The sequence below is a fragment of the Microcebus murinus genome, chromosome 4 (genome assembly GCF_040939455.1).
Source record: "Microcebus murinus isolate Inina chromosome 4, M.murinus_Inina_mat1.0, whole genome shotgun sequence".
NCBI lineage: Eukaryota > Metazoa > Chordata > Mammalia > Primates > Cheirogaleidae > Microcebus > Microcebus murinus.
The window spans coordinates 104,926,402-104,943,437 of NC_134107.1; the positions used below are offsets into that span (position 1 = coordinate 104,926,402).

General features: G+C 51.4%; 1 protein-coding gene across 2 annotated transcripts in view; it reads left to right on the plus strand.

Annotated features, from left to right (window-relative positions):
• ST14 (ST14 transmembrane serine protease matriptase) overlaps positions 1–17,036 on the plus strand; it is a 40,174-nt gene that overhangs the window by 13,131 nt on the left and 10,007 nt on the right. For both annotated transcript variants that reach the window (XM_020286773.2, XM_076002652.1), the window contains exons 2-14: positions 7,744–7,903; positions 8,163–8,290; positions 8,502–8,572; positions 9,388–9,545; positions 9,723–9,758; positions 10,035–10,275; positions 12,734–12,873; positions 13,325–13,422; positions 14,488–14,597; positions 14,714–14,844; positions 15,933–16,037; positions 16,397–16,507; positions 16,719–16,832. In XM_020286773.2, coding sequence (XP_020142362.2) covers positions 7,744–7,903; positions 8,163–8,290; positions 8,502–8,572; positions 9,388–9,545; positions 9,723–9,758; positions 10,035–10,275; positions 12,734–12,873; positions 13,325–13,422; positions 14,488–14,597; positions 14,714–14,844; positions 15,933–16,037; positions 16,397–16,507; positions 16,719–16,832 — 1,603 coding nt within the window. The remainder of the gene's footprint in view (positions 1–7,743; positions 7,904–8,162; positions 8,291–8,501; positions 8,573–9,387; positions 9,546–9,722; positions 9,759–10,034; positions 10,276–12,733; positions 12,874–13,324; positions 13,423–14,487; positions 14,598–14,713; positions 14,845–15,932; positions 16,038–16,396; positions 16,508–16,718; positions 16,833–17,036) is intronic.

Here is a 17,036-nt window from a genome sequence, read left to right on the forward strand (position 1 = left end):
TGGGCCCCTCCTGGCTGAAGACGGGCCATTTTAGAATCAACAACTTGATGAAGAGACCTTTCCGCACCGTCACCTCTGGAATCTACCTCAGTTCAGCATTGCACGGATGAGAAATATAGTGTTTGTTTTGGGGATGTCATTCCTCACTGTGTCCTCTGAGGTGGCCTTGCGCCATGTCTTTTTTTCTGGGGACTTTGGCCAGGATCTAGCCAGAGCTGGCCAGCGGGGTGTGGCCTCGAGGTTGTGCTGGCGTGGGCTTTCTTTCCCCTTGCAAAGGAAAGCGTCTTCACTGTGCCACAGAGTGCCACCTTCCTTGGAAAGCCATTGCAGATGCTTAGGCTGTACTTTCCATTCCTGCTTAAACAGTCGCAGGGATCGTTTATGGTTCTCAGACCCTGGTGGTGGTGCTGACATCATGGAATTGAAATTTGTCCCATCTGGTGGGTGGGTACACTGAGTCACTGAACGTGTAAGTGAACAGCATCTGCCACAAATCATTGGCACACACATCCAGCCACCCTAGTCCTCGTCTTAGTCTGAGCAGCACACCTGTGTCCCCAGCCAGCGGCACCGCCTCTGTCTCTTGACCTTGATCTTCAGCAGCAGGTTACCTGGTGTCAGGTGAGTGCCCTTCATGGGACTTTGAGGGACTCCCAGGGACACTGAGTGACCTCTTCAGATTTCCAGGTTCACCTCCTACATGCCCAGCAGACCATACCCAACCTTAGCCAAATGAGGAACAATCTTTAACAGAGAGTCTGGCATGAAGATTTGGGTTGTTTCCCTGTCTGGTTGGAATCTTGTGTGGATTTGTGGATAGTCAGTAGTGTTTTTGCTATTTAGAAGTGTAGACAGAGGCACTTGCCAGTTGCTGTTCTCCAACAAGGACCACACTGTGCGCTACCAATGGCAAGTTCCGGCTCTGGATCTGCTGGTCCTCAGAGCCAGTGGGTTGTGGGTGCTGGACAGTTTGCATCCGGTGACAGGCCCATGAGTGTGTACCTGGGGAGAGAGTTTCTCGTAGTGGGAGGATTCACTGGTTGACTCAGACACAGGTTTGTTAGCTCAGCATTTAGCTTTTGGTCCCTGTGAGTTTCTTACTTAATGGGTGTAGGTTGACTGCATTATCTTTCTTATATTAATATATTATCAAATAAAACATTTTTGTTTGACCTTATGTATTTATTTGACCTTATATATATATTTATTTGACCTTATATAAATCAGTATTTTTTTTCTTAAGACAAGCCTTGGGGAGGATGTGTAACACTTGCACTAGTGTGCTTAAAACAACAGAAAATGCGACATGCTCAAGGGCTTCTACAGTTTTTCTTCCTGGATTTCTGGGCCTGACTCCCTCTCCCTCCAGGAGGCTGGGTAGGAATGGCAGTATCTGATCTGGTCCCTACCACCTGCCCAGTGGGTTCTCCCTTTATCCCTCCAGGATCTCTGCTCTGTGTATACCCCAAGCCCTTTATTCCCATCCACCCTCCTGGAAGTCATTCCTTGCTCCCTTGTCTGAGTGGCCTGGAGCCGTGCTATGTTCCTGGACACCCTGGCCAGGATCTAACTAGAGCTGGCAGGTGGGAAGTGGCACAATAGTTATGTGGCCTGTACCTGTGTGTGCGGTGTGCAGGCACCTGGCTTCATAGCACAGTTGTGTATGTGCACCTGCAGATGTGTTTGCTTTTAAGAAAGAGATAGGAGAGGCAAACGTAGGTACAAGCTTACTGTCTCTTGGGTTGGCTCTGTGGCCTAGAGAGACTGTTAAGTGTGCAGTTAGATCAGGATGGAAGGGGCTCCTGAAACTTCTTCCTCCTTCCTCTCCCACACGCTCCCTGCACTGGGCTCTGGGGCTGACGGGCTCTGGGGCTGACCACGCATGTGCCTGAAAGCCCGGCCAGGAGTCGGAAGAGCTTGGCTCTTGTCTCAGCTTTGCTGCTTTGCTGACTTCACTAACCTTGGACGGGCTCCTCCCTCTCTCTCAGCCTCAGTTTCCTTAACAATAAAATGATGAGAACACACAAGATGATCTCCATTATGCCTTAAAATGGAGCCAAGAGCTAGGGTTATAAAAGGAAGCAGGCCAGTTACTGATTAAACAGCACTCTGGGCTGAGTGAAGCCACAGAACTCACACTGCAGGGAGGACCCAGGCCCTGCGCTGAGCCGGCACCACTGCTCACAGCCTGTTTCCACAGCAGCCTGGGTGGCCCCCGGGGTCCACTGTCCATGCTCCCAGCTCCTTCCCCCTTACTATGGGAACTTCTGCTTGCTTTTCCATTTCCCAGAATCCTCGCTTCCTGATTTGTGGAAGCTGATCACACTGGGAGGCAGAAAACCAGTATCCAATCCTGGATCTGCCACCAAGAGCTGGGTGTACAATGGATGATAGCACCAGAGAGGCTTCCGTGATTCACAGGGTTCTTGTGAAGATTAGCTAAGAAAATAGTTGTCAACTTACTCTATAAATTGGAAATACATCTAAACATAATAAATTATGATTTTGTTACATTTTTTTTTTTTTTTTTTTGAGACAGAGTCTCGCTTTCTTGCCTAGGCTAGAGTGAGTGCCGTGGCGTCAGCCTAGCTCACAGCAACCTCAAACTCCTGGGCTCAAGCGATCCTCCTGCCTCAGCCTCCCGAGTAGCTGGGACTACAGGCACAAGCCACCATGCCCAGCTGATTTATATATATATATATTAGTTGGCCAATTAATTTCTTTCTATTTTTATGGTAGAGACGGGGTCTCGCTCAGGCTGGTTTTGAACTCCTGACCTTGAGCAATCCGCCCGCCTCGGCCTCCCAGAGTGCTAGGATTACAGGCGTGAGCCACCTCGCCCCGCCAGCCCGCTGAAATTTTGATGAAGATTGCATTGAATTTATAGATAAATTTGAGAAGAAGAGACATTTTAACAATATTGAGTTCTAATCCATGAACATCATATGTTGCTCAATTGATTTAGGTCTTTCAAAATCCCTCTCAGCAATGTTTTGGATTTTTCAGTATACAGCTTCTGTACAGTTGTCAGATTTACCCCCAATTATTTCATATTTTTGACACTATTTTTTGTTTTCTTTGAGACAGAGTCTCCCACTGTCACCCAGGGTGGAGTGCAGTAGAGTGATCATAGGTCACTGCAGCCTCCAATTCTGGGCTCAAGTGATTCTCTTGTCTCAGCCTCCCAAGTGGCTAGGATTACAGGTGCATGCCATCATGGTTGGCTGATTTTTCTAAATTTTTATTTTTTGTGCAGGTAGGGTCTCACTGTGGTTGTTCAGGCTGGTCTTGAATTCTGGGCTTAAGCGATCCTCCCACTTAAGCCTCCCAAAGTGCTGGGATTATAGGCATGAGCCACAGTGCCCAGTTTAACAGTATTTTTTTTTTTTTTTTTTTGAGATAATGTCTTGCTTTGTCACCCAGGCAAGAGTGCAGTGGTGTCTTAATAGCTCACTGCAACTTCAAACTCCTGGGCTCAAGTGATCCTTCTGCCTCAGCCTCCTAAGTAGCTGGGACTACAGGCATGCACCACCACGCTCAGCTAATTTTTCTATTTTTTGTAGAGATGGGGGTCTCACTCTTGCTCAGTCTGGTCTCAAACTCTTGGCCTCAAGCAGTCCTCCTGCCTCAGCCTCCCAAAGTGCTAGGATTACAAGTGTGAGCCACTGTACCAGCCTGACACTATTGCTAATAGTGATTTTTTTTTTTTTAGTTTAAATTTCCATATGTTCATTGTTAATATGATAGTACAAAGACTTGTACAGGAATGTTTATAGCAGCTTATTTGTAGTTGCCACAAACTGGAAATAACCCAAATGTTCCTCATCAGGTAAACAGGTAAACTAATTGTTGTATAACCATACAGTGGGATACTGTTCAGTAATAGAAAGGAACGCACCATTGATACATGCAGTAACTTGGATGAGTCTCAATTTTGCTGAGTAAAAGAAGCCAGGCAATAAAGTGTATGCACTACATAATTCCATTTATGTAAATTTCTAGAAAAAGCAGACTAATCTTTGTGACAGGAAGCAGGTAAGTGCTTGCTTGGGGACAGGAAAATGAATCAGAGAGGAACAGGTAAGGGTGACCAGGAGGAAACTTTTGAAGGTGCCAGATAATGTTCATTGTCTTCATTGTGGTGATGGTTTCATGCGTGTATATAGATGCCCAAAGTTATGGACTTTAAATGTGTACATTTTATTTTGTGCTAATGATACCTCAGTGAAAATTCAGTAAAACATTCAGTAGAAGGTTTGTAGGAATAAGTTAAAAAATTTTTTCAGAATAGAATCTAATGATGAAGAAATGTAAAATATCGGAGAAAAAAGAAGACAGAGGTGTCGAGGATCTACTCTTTGTTTTTAAAGATCTGAAATTTCATCAGGACACGGTCTGTTTAGTAATGTATGCCTGTTCATTTATGTTTCTCACCATTCAGTGAGCCCTTTAATCTGAAGACTTATGCCTGTCTTCAGCTCTTGGAACTATCCATTTGATATTTCTTTGGTAATGTCCCCTTCTCTGCCAGGCTCAGGAATTGGGTTTATGTGTTATGGAAGTTAGGGGTGAGATTAAGAATGGCATTGTTAGAAATTCCCAAATCCCCACCTCTGCCCCAAGCAAAAAGATAACTACCTCTCCAAACTCCCCCAGGAATGGGAAGAATAGTCTGGAGAGATAGAATAGGAGAACATCTGGACTTAGGACACCAGGAACAAAGGAAGGCTGTAGTGAGGAGTACAAAGAAGGGGAATGAGTCTATTCTCCTACAGGTTCCTGAATGCTAGTGGCTAAGTTATTCTCTGGAGCAATTAAACCCAGAGAAAGATCTATATAACCTAAGAGTTGGGAGTGCCTAGTATAAAAGATCTCACTAGCCACTTGTGCCCTACCTGTGGCAAGCCACAAACACACAGAGCTCCCAAATAGCCTTTAGGAGCTCATTACTAAATACAAATGAACCACCAAGGATCCTCAGGCATTTGAGGAGAGCCTTCAACATGGAGGAGAAAGTGAAAAACAGAGAAAAGGTACAATAGAAATATAAAGATGAGAAGATTTCACCCATGAAACCACCACAAGATGCCATAAAAAAGCTAAATTCAAACGAGAAAACTTTTGGAAATTAAAATTCTCATAGCAAAAAATGAAAAACTCAATAGAATGGTTAAAATAATAACATGGATAATATAAAGAAAGGATAAGTAGAAAATAAATATAATAGGATTGAAGAAAGGTAAACTGGAGAAAGTGAAGGAGAGGACATAACCTAAGAAATAAGACAAGAAAGTTTCCCAGACTGAAAGATACATATTTCCAAATTCAAAGGGTATGTGGTGAGCTGAGTATAATGAAATTTAAAGGCCCAATTCAAAGCACATCCCTAAAAAAAAGATAAAGTCATAAATAAAAGATAATGGATTATACTATCATATTTCTCAAAAGCAAAATTAGAAGCTAAAAAACAGTGGAGCCTTCAGACTTTTAAGTGAAAATTATTTTTTTTTTTTTTTTTTTTGAGACAGAGTCTCACTTTGTTGCCCAGGCTAGAGTGAGTGCCGTGGCGTCAGCCTGGCTCACAGCAACCTCAAACTCCTGGGCTCAGCAATCCTACTGCCTCAGCCTCCCGAGTAGCTGGGACTACAGGCATGCGCCACCATGCCCGGCTAATTTTTTGTATATATATTTTTAGTTGGTCAATTAGTTTCTTTCTATTTTTGGTAGAGACGGGGTCTCACTCAGGCTGGTTTCGAACTCCTGACCTTGAGCGATCCGCCCGCCTCGGCCTCCCAAAGTGCTAGGATTACAGGCGTGAGCCACCGCGCCCGGCCTGAAAATTATTTTGAACCTATAGTTCTATACCTAGCGAAACTATCAACAAATATGCGTGTAGAATTAAGGTATTTTCAGAATACATGATACATGCAAAGTATCAAATAATTTCCTTCTCAGAAAGCTACTGAAGTATGTGTTCCACCAAAATGAAGTAAACCAAGAGAGAGGAAGACATGGAATCTAGGAAATAGGGGTTTTAACACAGAAAGAGATTGAGGGAATTCCCAGAGGGATGGTAAAAGAAGTTCCACACAGCCACTATGAGAAAGGACAGAGAGCTCTAGGAGGGAGGCCCCCAGGAAAAAAATGAAATAAGTTATTTGATAGATTTTATATGTAGAAGATTGATAAGAGTATTATACTCTTCTCAATTCTCTTAGATTGTATGTAAAGATTTGAATATATATTAAAAAGAAATCCAAGTATACGAAAATTTGCAGCAGGAAAAACAAATTATACAGGAAAGTAAACATAATAATGAGCAATATTTTCACAGTCTAATAAGGAAAATAATGAAAACATAGAGTATGGATATAATTTTTTAAAACTTTGATTCTTTAACTATTAGGAGTATAGGGCAGAAAAGGGAAGGAAGGACATTAAAATCCACATTATCAAATAGGAAGCCAGTTGATGATATTCTAAGTAGATGAATCAATAGATAGTGGTATTGGCATATTATTTAGAAATACGGGGACAAGTTCCAGAACAGGCAGAGGGAAATCATTTTTAAGCGGTCGCCTCTAGGGTGTGTTTCTATGTGTGTTAATAGATAAAGTCACAATTATAGCCAGGAAACTAAAATTGGAGATACACCTATCCAGTGTGTCTGGAGCAGGGAGAATCTTTAATAGCAATGAGTTAATAAATAATGTGTAAATGTAAGAAATCAAGAAATGTCAGTTCAAACATATAGAGTTCTGAGGAACTTCATGAGGAAACAGTTAAAAAGTGATGGTATCTGTGGAATTTGGGGTTGGGACCATTGCTTTCATTGTAAGCCCTACTGGAGTGGGTTTGAAGTGGTTAAATCTAAGGCACCACAGTGCAGGCCTATGACACCTGTCCCGGATTCAGGGCAGGCAGATAGTGGGCTAGGTAGAAACATTTGCCTGTCTGTCACTAGGCTCGGTGGACATCCACCATCCCCCATATCCAGATTCCTCTCACCCTGGACACTCCCGGCAGGGAGACGCCCAGGTAAGCTGCTATCCTGTTTGTCACGTGTCTGTTTGCTTTCACTCTCTTGAGTCTGAGCATGGGTGTGGATTCCAGCAGAGACTTGGCCCTCTCACTTCACCTTGAGGTCCTGGGCTGGGGCACCTAAGGTTAAACGTAGAGCAGTTTGTTCCACGGCAGCACTGCAGGACTGCCTGGGTTTACTGCAGTTTTACTTCTGTCTGGTTAAACATTGGCAGGGCAAGGCCACTGGGTAGGGTGTGCAGTTGACATGCGCCTCAGGCTCCTGGCCTGGGCAATGGTGGGGACAGAATCTGGTAGGGGCTGCATCTGCCGGAAGGGGTCTGCCCTTAGAAGTCCGCACACGGTTGCCGGCCATGGCCCTGGGCTGGGGCCACTCTCCCTATTCCTGGTGTCCATCTCCCTGTGCCCATGATGACTCACCTCAGGGGAGATCTCCAGGACTGGGATTAGACCGCCCTTCATTGCATTTTAATTTAAAATAACAATTCTTAAGTGGTTTTCCCTGGCACTGTCCAGAAGGCTGGTCAGGAAGGCTGGCTCGCAAGTTCCTCCGCAGCATGCCGGATGCACGGGGCTCCCCTGCGCGTGGGGGAACCTCTTCTGGTCCAAGCCAGACCTCACAAAACGTGAACATCCTTCCCCGAGCAGGGCTGGGAGGCTGTCGGGTGAGGTGTCTGAGTCTCAGTGCCTCTCTGCGTTCAGGACATGAATGGCTTCGAAGAAGGCGTGGAGTTCTTGCCAGTCAACAACGCCAAGAAGGTGGAGAAGCGCGGCCCGAGGCGCTGGGTAGTGCTGGCGGCCGTGTTGACCGGCCTCGTCGCGGTTTCGCTCACAGTCGGCTTCCTGGTGTGGCACTTTCAGTGTGAGTAAAGCTGGGCTGGCTCTACAGAGGGTGATGTGGGAATGGCTGTCCCTCCTCTCAGTGGACAGACCCAGAGCCACCTACTGGGGACAGGCGGGACAGCAGGGGGTGAGTGGGAGGGGTCTAGGGTGCCGTCTCCCCAGGCTCTTTCCAGCCACTGGCCCCCTCCAGGCATTCCCGCCCCCAGGGAGCTGAGGGGCCGGTGGGGCACAGGCGGGCGATTCCACTTCCCCTACCTTCTCCTTCTGTCCCGGCACAGACCGGAACATGCGAGTCCAGATGGTCTTCAATGGCTACCTGAGGATCACAAACGAGAACTTTCTGGATGCCTATGAGAACTCCAACTCTACTGAGTTTGTAAACCTGGCCAAAAAGGTGAAGGAAGCGGTGAGTCCAAGCCCTGGACAGGGAGCTTGCCCCTGCTGCCTGCTCTGGCTCCCCCAGTCTGCTGGGCAGAAAAGACACTCCTCACCCCTGCCCCCAGGTCCCCAGATGGGGGCTGACCTAGGAGGGGAGGGGAGCGGCCTGGGTTTGGGCTAGGGGTCATTGCCTCTCTCAGGCCGCTGCGGCCTGCTGTGATGCTGCTCTCCTTCCTCAGCTGAAGCTGTTATACAGCAGAGACCCCGCCCTGGGCCCCTACTACAAGGAGTCCGCCGTGACTGCCTTCAGGTGGGTGAGGCGCAGAGGCTGGGGGGGCTGGTCCCTGGCCTGTCTGGGAGCGGGAGCCGGTGCAGTGTGTGTGCCACATGCCTTCTGACACTAGGGGAGAAGCTGGAGGTCCTGGCTTGGAGGGCTAGGGCAGGTCCTTGTTCTGCCCTTCCTGCAAGTTACTGGACAGGCAGCCCGGCTCTTCTGTCTGCAGGCAGGGGTGCCCATAGCAGTTGTCCCGGGTGAGGTGCCCAAAGGCACGTGGAGTGCTTGGCACACTGCCAGTAATGGCCGTGCTCAGTTGTGATTTTCACAAGTTTGGGTTTGGGAGGCTTGGGGTGCTCAGGCAGGCTTCAGTGAGTCCTCACATTTTTTGTGAGTGGGCAGTTTTCAAACATACTTTTTCCCCCTTTCCTTTTTTTTTTTTCCCCTCCCCTTATAGACTTTATCCCAAAGTACTTTTTATGTTGCATGTTCAGTTGAATCCTTAGGAATGCCATTTTGCAGGTGGCATTCCTATCCCCTTTCCCAGATGGGAAAACAGGCGCAAGAAGGTGATACTTGGTGTGCCCAAGTTAGTGGCCAAACTCCAACGCCTTGTATTTTCCTCAGTCCTAAGCCTGAGCTGGGCCGAGTCCATCCGTCTGGCTGGACGTGAGGCCGTGAGAGCAGGGGACAGACGGGCGATCTCTGCAGGGGCTGGGAGGGGGCATGTGCACGCAGGAGAGTGGGGCGGGCCCGGGTGCGCTGCCATCTGCCCCAAGGGTGGCCCTGGAGAGTGTGCACGAAGGGGGTACCCAGAGCCCCGCATCTCAGGCCTCCGGCTGTCCCCGCAGCGAGGGCAGCGTCATCGCCTACTACTGGTCGGAGTTCAGCATCCCGCCGCACCTGGTGGAGGACGCCGAGCGCGCCATGGCGGAGGAGCGCGTGATCATGCTGCCGCCACGTGCGCGGTCCCGGCACGCCTTCGTGCTGACCTCGGTGGTGGCCTTCCGTAAGTCGGGGCGCCGCAGGGAGCGGGGCTGGGCCCTGGACCATTTCGGGGGAACCAACGCGCCCAGTGCCTGGCAGAGAAGACTGCATGCCGGCTGGGCACCTCCCCGTAATAAGGAAGCAGGAATAAGGAAATAGACCATATCAGTAAAGACCTTATTCTCCCTCTTGTTCTCAGCCACTGACCCCAGAACAGTACAGAGGACCCAGGACGGTAAGTACCATGCCCTTTTCCTCCTGTGGGTGGAGAGTTGGAGGGATGTGGCCAAACGTCCTTGAGCCAGGGGGTCCCCAGAAGTCACATGGTGCTGATCCCTCCGCCCCTTCACGCCCTGCTGAGAAGCCCCCTTCTTGCTCTCCCAAGGTCAAGGGCAGCCTGGGATGCCTCAGAGGGGCCAGGCCTGGGGTGCACCCCCACTGGGTCTCAGGGTTGCTCCCCAGCTCTGCCCAGCCTTGTGCGCCCACACCCTCCTCCTTCTCTCCTGCACAGACAGCTGCAACTTTGCCCTGCACACCCGCGGCGGGGAGCTGACTCGCTTCACCACGCCCGGCTTCCCCGACAGCCCCTACCCCGCTCGTGCCCGCTGCCAGTGGGCCCTGCGAGGGGATGCCGACTCGGTGCTGAGCCTCACCTTCCGCAGCTTTGACCTCGCTTCCTGCGACCAGTATGGCAGTGACCTGGTGATGGTGTATGACACCCTGAGCCCCATGGAGCCCCACGCCCTGGTGCAGTGAGTATCTAGAGAGCGGGTGGAGGTGAGGTGGGGCTGGGGGCTGGGGGAGGTGAGCAGCTGTCTCTGCTGGGGCCTGCCTCCTGGGCAAATTGCAGTGTAGGTTTGGGATACAGTTTATGACTCTTGGCTCCGGGCCACCGCCAGACTTCCAGGCAGCAGGGACAGATGTGGTGTGACCCTCAGCATGAGCTCCAGCTGAGTGTCTGGGAGGTGATTTCCTCAGCTTTGGCAAGGGTGGGAAGGCCCACTGGTCTCTAGGTGACAAATCCATTGTGAGCAGGGTGTGCTTCTTTAACTGCCCGAGAGACCGGGGAGCCCACAATTGTAAAGTGTAGGTTTTAATATTATTCAGGTATAGTAAGGCCAACAGATCAGCGCATGACTGCTATTCAAGAGGCAGTTTGTTACTCACAGTTTCAAGAGGAGGGGCGGGGCCCAGCATGGCCCAGCTGGCACTCGGGCCACCCGGGGAAGCGCCAGGGTTGGTGGGGAGGCAGCGGGAGTGAGGGGGAAACGTGGGCAAGTGCCTTTGTTATGGTTTACTTGGGAAAGGCAGGACAAGGCAGATGAAAATAGGCATAGGACTGGCTCGTTTGGGTCATTTCAGTGGGCTGTGGAACACAGGATCTGTCTCTCCTTCCTCCTGGACAAGGAATAGTGGCCCTGGGTGTGAGATCTTGGTAGAGGAGGTGGGGGCAGGGTGGGCCCTGGACTGGTTGGTTTGCACATGAAAGGTCCACTTGCAGGTGACTCCTTTGCTATCCCCAGGCATCGGCTGGCCCTGCCCTAGGAGGGCAGTCTCTCCAGGTCAGCAAGGCCCCAGATGCCAAAGCCCCCAGAATTACAGAAAATAAAAGCGCATGATTCATATACATGCTGAGGGGGCGGGGTGCCCAGATGAACACCCCAGCCCAGGTGGAGCCCTCTGGGCGGGGCTGCAGGTGGGGGGGCGAGCTGCTGCTCCCTGACCCAGTGGGCCAGAGCCTTCTGTTGCTATCTGTGGAAATGAGCTGGGTGGATGTTTTGTGATTGATAATGGGCTAAAATTCTGGCCCAAAACAAGCTAGAACCATCTGCTGCCACAGCTGAGCAGCTAGGACTTCTTTTTTCTCTCTCTCTAATTTAGTAATTGCACAGCAAAGAAATACATGGTCCCAAATAGAAGAAATCATTAAAGGGAGGATGAAAGCCATTCATCATCTTACTACCTAGAAATACACCATTTTCTCAACAAATACTGAGGAATAGAGGAAATAGAATTGTTAAAATTAAAAAAAAAAAGAAAAGAGGCCGGGCGCGGTGGCTCACGCCTGTAATCCTAGCACTCTGGGAGGCCGATGTGGGCAGATTGCTTGAGGTCAGGAGTTCGAAAACAGCCTGAGCAAGAGTGAGACCCCATCTCTACCATAAATAGAAATAAATTAATTGGCCAACTAATATATATAAGGAAAAAATTAGCCAGGCATGGTGGTGCATGCCTGTAGTCCCGGCCACTCGGGAGGCTGAGGCAGCAGGATTCGCTTGAGCCCAGGAGTTTGAGGTTGCTGTGAGCTAGGCTGACGCCACGGCACTCACTGTAGCCTGGGCAACAAAGTGAGACTCCGTCTCAAAAAAAAAGAAAAAAGAAAAGAAATACACCACTGTTACGTGTTTGATGTATACCTCATACTTTCCCAGACTTTTTTACTATGTGTGTGTTTACAAACAGGATTATACTCAGTTTGTGCAATAGAATTGTATGTTCAGTTTTGTCATCTGCTTTTTTTTTTTTTTTTTTTTTGAGACAGAGTCTCGCTTTGTTGTCCAGGCTAGAGTGAGTGCCATGACTCCTGGGCTCGAGCGATCCTTCTGCCTCAGCCTCCCGAGTAGCTGGGACTACAGGCATGCGCCACCATGCCCGGTTAATTTTTTATATATATATATCAGTTGGCCAATTAATTTTTTTCTATATATAGTAGAGACGGGGTCTCGCTCTTGCTCAGGCTGGTTTTGAACTCCTGACCTTGAGCAATCCGCCCGCCTCGGCCTCCCAAGAGCTAGGATTACAGGCGTGAGCCACTGCACCTGGCCTATCATCTGCTTTTTAAAAGTGAAGTATATTATGATGATCTTTCCAAATCAGTCACTTTGTCTCTAAGCATGGGTTTATTTTTGTTTTTCTGTTTTTAAAGACAGAGTCTTGCTCTGTCACCCAGGCTAGAGTGCAGTGGCACAATCACAGCTCACTCTGGCCTCAAACTGCCAGGCTCAAGTGATCCTCCTGCCTCAGCCTCCCAAGTAGCTGGGACTACAGGCATGTGTCACCATGCCCGGCTAATTTCAGATCCACCCTTGGCCTTTGTGGATGGGACCAGGGCCTGGGATGGGGTCCCAGCCCCACTGCCTGGGGAGTCTGGTCGGGCGTGTGGAACTTCGGGTCTGCTGTTGTCCCTAATGTCCACCCTCTGCCCCGCAGGCTGTGTGGCACCTACGCTCCGTCCTACAACCTGACCTTCCTTTCCTCCCAGAACGTCCTGCTGGTCACACTGGTAACCAACACTGAGCGGCGACATCCTGGCTTTGAGGCCACCTTCTTCCAGCTGCCAAAGATGAGCAGTAAGGCAGGGCCGGGCAGGTTGGGGACTTAGAGGGTGACCTGAGCCCAGAAGGCTACAGGCTGCCAGGGGTGGGAACCTTTGGCCTCGAGGCCACACGTGACCCTCCAGATCCCCAAGTGCAGCCCCTTGACCCAGTCCAAACTTCACAGAATAAATCCCTTTATTAAGAGGATGTGTTCTGTAAAATTTGGGTTCAGGCAAAAGGCGGCACTCACAGATCCAGAGGGCTCTAGACCCAAGGGTCTGCTTGACCCTGTGGCCGTCAAACTGGCTCAGGTCAGTGACGGAGGTTGAAGTTGGAGCCAAAGGGCATTTGCCAGCTGTCTGGGGCAGGATCCTCCTCAGAGCTCGCCAGCGCCCGCCCTCGCCCCACCTCGCTGTGCAGCCTCCAGTGTCCTTGGCCAAGCAGGGCCTCAGTCCTCACGCTCTTTCTCCTGCCTGCCCCCCAGGCTGTGGAGGCCACTTACGTGATGCCCAAGGGACCTTTAGCAGCCCCTTCTACCCGGGCCACTACCCGCCCAATATCGACTGCACGTGGAACATTGAGGTAGGAGCTGTGGGCTGTGTCTGAGAGAGAGGGAAGGGGAGGGGGGACAGAGGTGGACGCTCCGGGCGGGCAGATGAGGAAGGACAGAGGAAGGGAAGGACGATAGTGTCAGTCAGCCCCACACTCGATCCCAGCTCCTCGCCTGGTGACTTACTAGGGACCTTTGGTGTCACTGAGCCGCTCTGAGCCCCAGCTCGCCCTAGGTAAGGTGAGGTGTGGGCGCCTGTTTCAGAGGTGCAGCCAGGATGAGGCAGGGTGTGTGGGGGACCAGAAAAAGCACCTGTTAAGTGGCAGCAAGACAGGAGAGTAGCGCCCGTAGGTGCCCCTCACGCCTTCCCAGACAGCCGTCTCTCTTTCTTTTTCTTGTCTTTAAAAATGCTGGGAGAGGCCGGGCGCGGTGGCTCACGCATGTAATCCTAGCACTCTGGGAGGCCGAGGCGGGCGGATTGCTCGAGGTCAGGAGTTCAAAACCAGCCTGAGCAAGAGCAAGACCCCGTCTCTACTATAAATAGAAAGAAATTAATTGACCAACTAAAATATATATACAAAAAATTAGCCGGGCATGGTGGCGCATACCTGTAGTCCCAGCTACTCGGGAGGCTGAGGCAGGAGGATCGCTTGAGCCCAGGAGATTGAGGATGCTGTGAGCTAGGCTGATGCCACGGCACTCACTCTAGCCTGGGCAACAAAGTGAGACTCTGTCTCAAAAAAAAAAAAATGCTGGGAGAGCTTTTTTATTAAAACTCACACCTGTAATCCCAGCACTTTGGGAGGCCGAGGTGGGAGGATCTCTTGAGACCAGGAGTTCGGGGCTGCAGTGAGCTATGATCGTGCCACTGCACTCCAGTCTGGGCAACAGAGCGAGATCCTGCCTTGAAACAAACAGCTTCCTCAGTAATGGAATACTGCCCGTCCTTCCTTAGTAATGGAATAGTGTCCGTCCGTCCTTAGTAATAGAATAGTTTCTCTCCCAGCTCCATGCCACCCCCCGACCCCATGTGACGTCTTTGGGTTTGGGAAAGAGGGACAGCAGCCACAGAGTCCCAGCGACATCTCTCTCTTCAGGTGCCCAACAACAAAAATGTGAAGCTGCGCTTCAAAGTCTTCTACCTGCTGGAGCCCAACGTGCCACTGGGCACTTGCCCCAAGGACTACGTGGAGATCAACGGGGAGAAGTGAGCCCCTGGGGCGTGGGGGCCCTGGGCCCACAGTGCTGGGGGGAGGGGGTCCCGTGAGCCCCCTGGTGCTCCGTCTCGAGCTGTCCCCCCTCACCCTGCGCCACCCCCTGCAGGTACTGCGGAGAGAGACCCCAGTTTGTGGTTACCAGCAAGAGCAGCAAGATCACAGTTCGCTTCCATTCGGACCAGTCCTACACAGACACCGGTTTCCTGGCTGAATACCTCTCCTATGACTCCAGTGACCGTGAGTGGATGTCCTTAGGAGCAGGGCCTGGTTAGAGGAGCGGCCCAAGATCACTGTCTACCCTGTACCTTGCTGGCATCACACTTCCCTGATTTTGAGACAGCACAGAATGTGAGATGCCTGTCGTTCTAGTAACTTGAGGAAAACATGCTACTTTTAGTGTATTTATTGAAGAAGGTGGGTGGTGGCCGCCGGTGCACTCTGGGGTTGTGGTCCCACCATGCGGCACCTGGGCCCAAGTGCTCCCCTCCCGGCTCCTCTGGGCCATCTGTCCCCCTGCTTCTGCATCACTGTGACTTTGACAATCTGGGCTTGTTTTGTGGCCTTTTAGTACCTTTAGGATTAATAGCATAATTTTTAGACATATTAAAAAATACTCTTGGCTGTGTGAACAGCAATTCCTCCACATACACAATGATTTTTTATTTCAACCCTGTGTCATAGAATGACCTTGGAAGGCATTTTAACTGATCTTAGGAGTCCAGATTTAAGGTAAAATTCACTTGCATGACTTACCACCAAAGGTATAATTGGATGAACAGATACCTTTGATCTAAACACTAACCTGTGACCAGAGCATACCTGTGCAGAGGTGGTGACAGTGGCCGCCTTACAGCTTTGTCATCTGCCTGATGGCAGCAGTTGTCAGATGTCTCCTGATTTCAGAAACAATGAAATGTGGAAAATATCTTAGCATGCAGGAAATAGCTGATGCCATTTTACATTTGGATAGGACGCATGCATCAGCGGCCTGCCGAGCTGCTGTCGCCCCGTGTTGTAGGCGGGGAGCCCGGCCTCAGAGGCACCTGGTGGCCCAGGACAGGGCGGTGGAAGGGCCTCGACCCGGCCAGCCTGTCTCCGCTGTGCCCAGGGCTTTCCAGCCGGAGGTTCCCACGCCAGCCCTCCCGCACGCAGGCTGCTGGTGTAGCAACCCTGTCGCCATAGCTCAGTGGGCTCAGGTGACGCCTACCCTGCCCCAGAGCCCCACCACTTGTGAGGCTGGCCCGAGGGTGGGAGGGGCGGAAGGGGGAGCTGGCTGAGGGAGGTGGGTGTGTACGCCCACCCTCAGGCCCACCTGTGCCCTGCAGCGTGCCCCGGGATGTTCACGTGCCAAACTGGGCGGTGCATCAAGAAGTCGCTGCGCTGCGACGGCTGGGCCGACTGTACCGACTACAGCGATGAGCTCAACTGCCGTGAGTTGGGCTGGCAGCCACGGCCCGTCCCCGCCTGCCCTCACCATGCCCCATGGCTTCTCCTAGATGACCCCTGTGGCAGGAAGGCCCATGGTGGCAGGAGTTTGTCCTCACCCCGCTGTGCAGAGACATCTGCCCCTTCCCCCTCCCTGCCGTTTGGAGCTCTTGGTCTCTGTGGGAGCCGGCAGTGGAGTGTCCCTGAGTGGGCGGTCAGCTTCCCTAGCTAGTGTTGCAGGGAGCTGTGGGCTGCTCTCCAAAAGGGCAGGCGCCCCCCCCCACCCCGGCGCCCCCACACCATGGTCGCCCAGGTAGGGAGGCAGCTGAGCTCAGCGCTCACCCTGCCCTCACCCCTGCTCCAGGGTGCAACGCCTCCTACCAGTTCACGTGTGCGAACAAGTTCTGCAAGCCCCTCTTCTGGGTCTGCGATGGCATGAATGACTGCGGGGACAGCAGTGACGAGCTGACGTGCAGTGAGTGCTGTGGGGGTGGGACTGGGGTGCAGGGAGTGCCAGCAGGGCTGGGCTTGGGTGCAGGGAGTGCAGGTGGAAGGTAGGTGGGTCTGGGTGCAGGGAGTGGGGGGGCGAGCCCAGGTGTAGTGAGTACAGGTGGGGGGAGGGCCTGGGCTTCCCTCCTGGGCTGGTGCTGGCAGGGGCAGGTTACCAAGTCCCCGTGTGTCCCCAGCGTGTCCAGATCAGACCTTCAAGTGCTCCAATGGGAAGTGCCTCCCGAAGAGCCAGCAGTGTGACGGGAAGGACAACTGTGGGGACGGGTCAGATGAAGCCACCTGCGACAGTGGTGAGGCCCGGCGCCACCCGACTTCCTGCTGGGGAGCTCTCCTCCTAGTGAAGCTGCTCCCGGCTCCACGCTGTGTGCCCAGAGTGTAGTAAACACAAACCACCTGTGTGCTCAGTGTGACGAGAAAGGGTGTCAGTGGGGAGAGAACCTTCTGGAAGGTGGAGAACCTAGAGCAGGGCTGGAAGGACAGTGGATGTGGGTGTG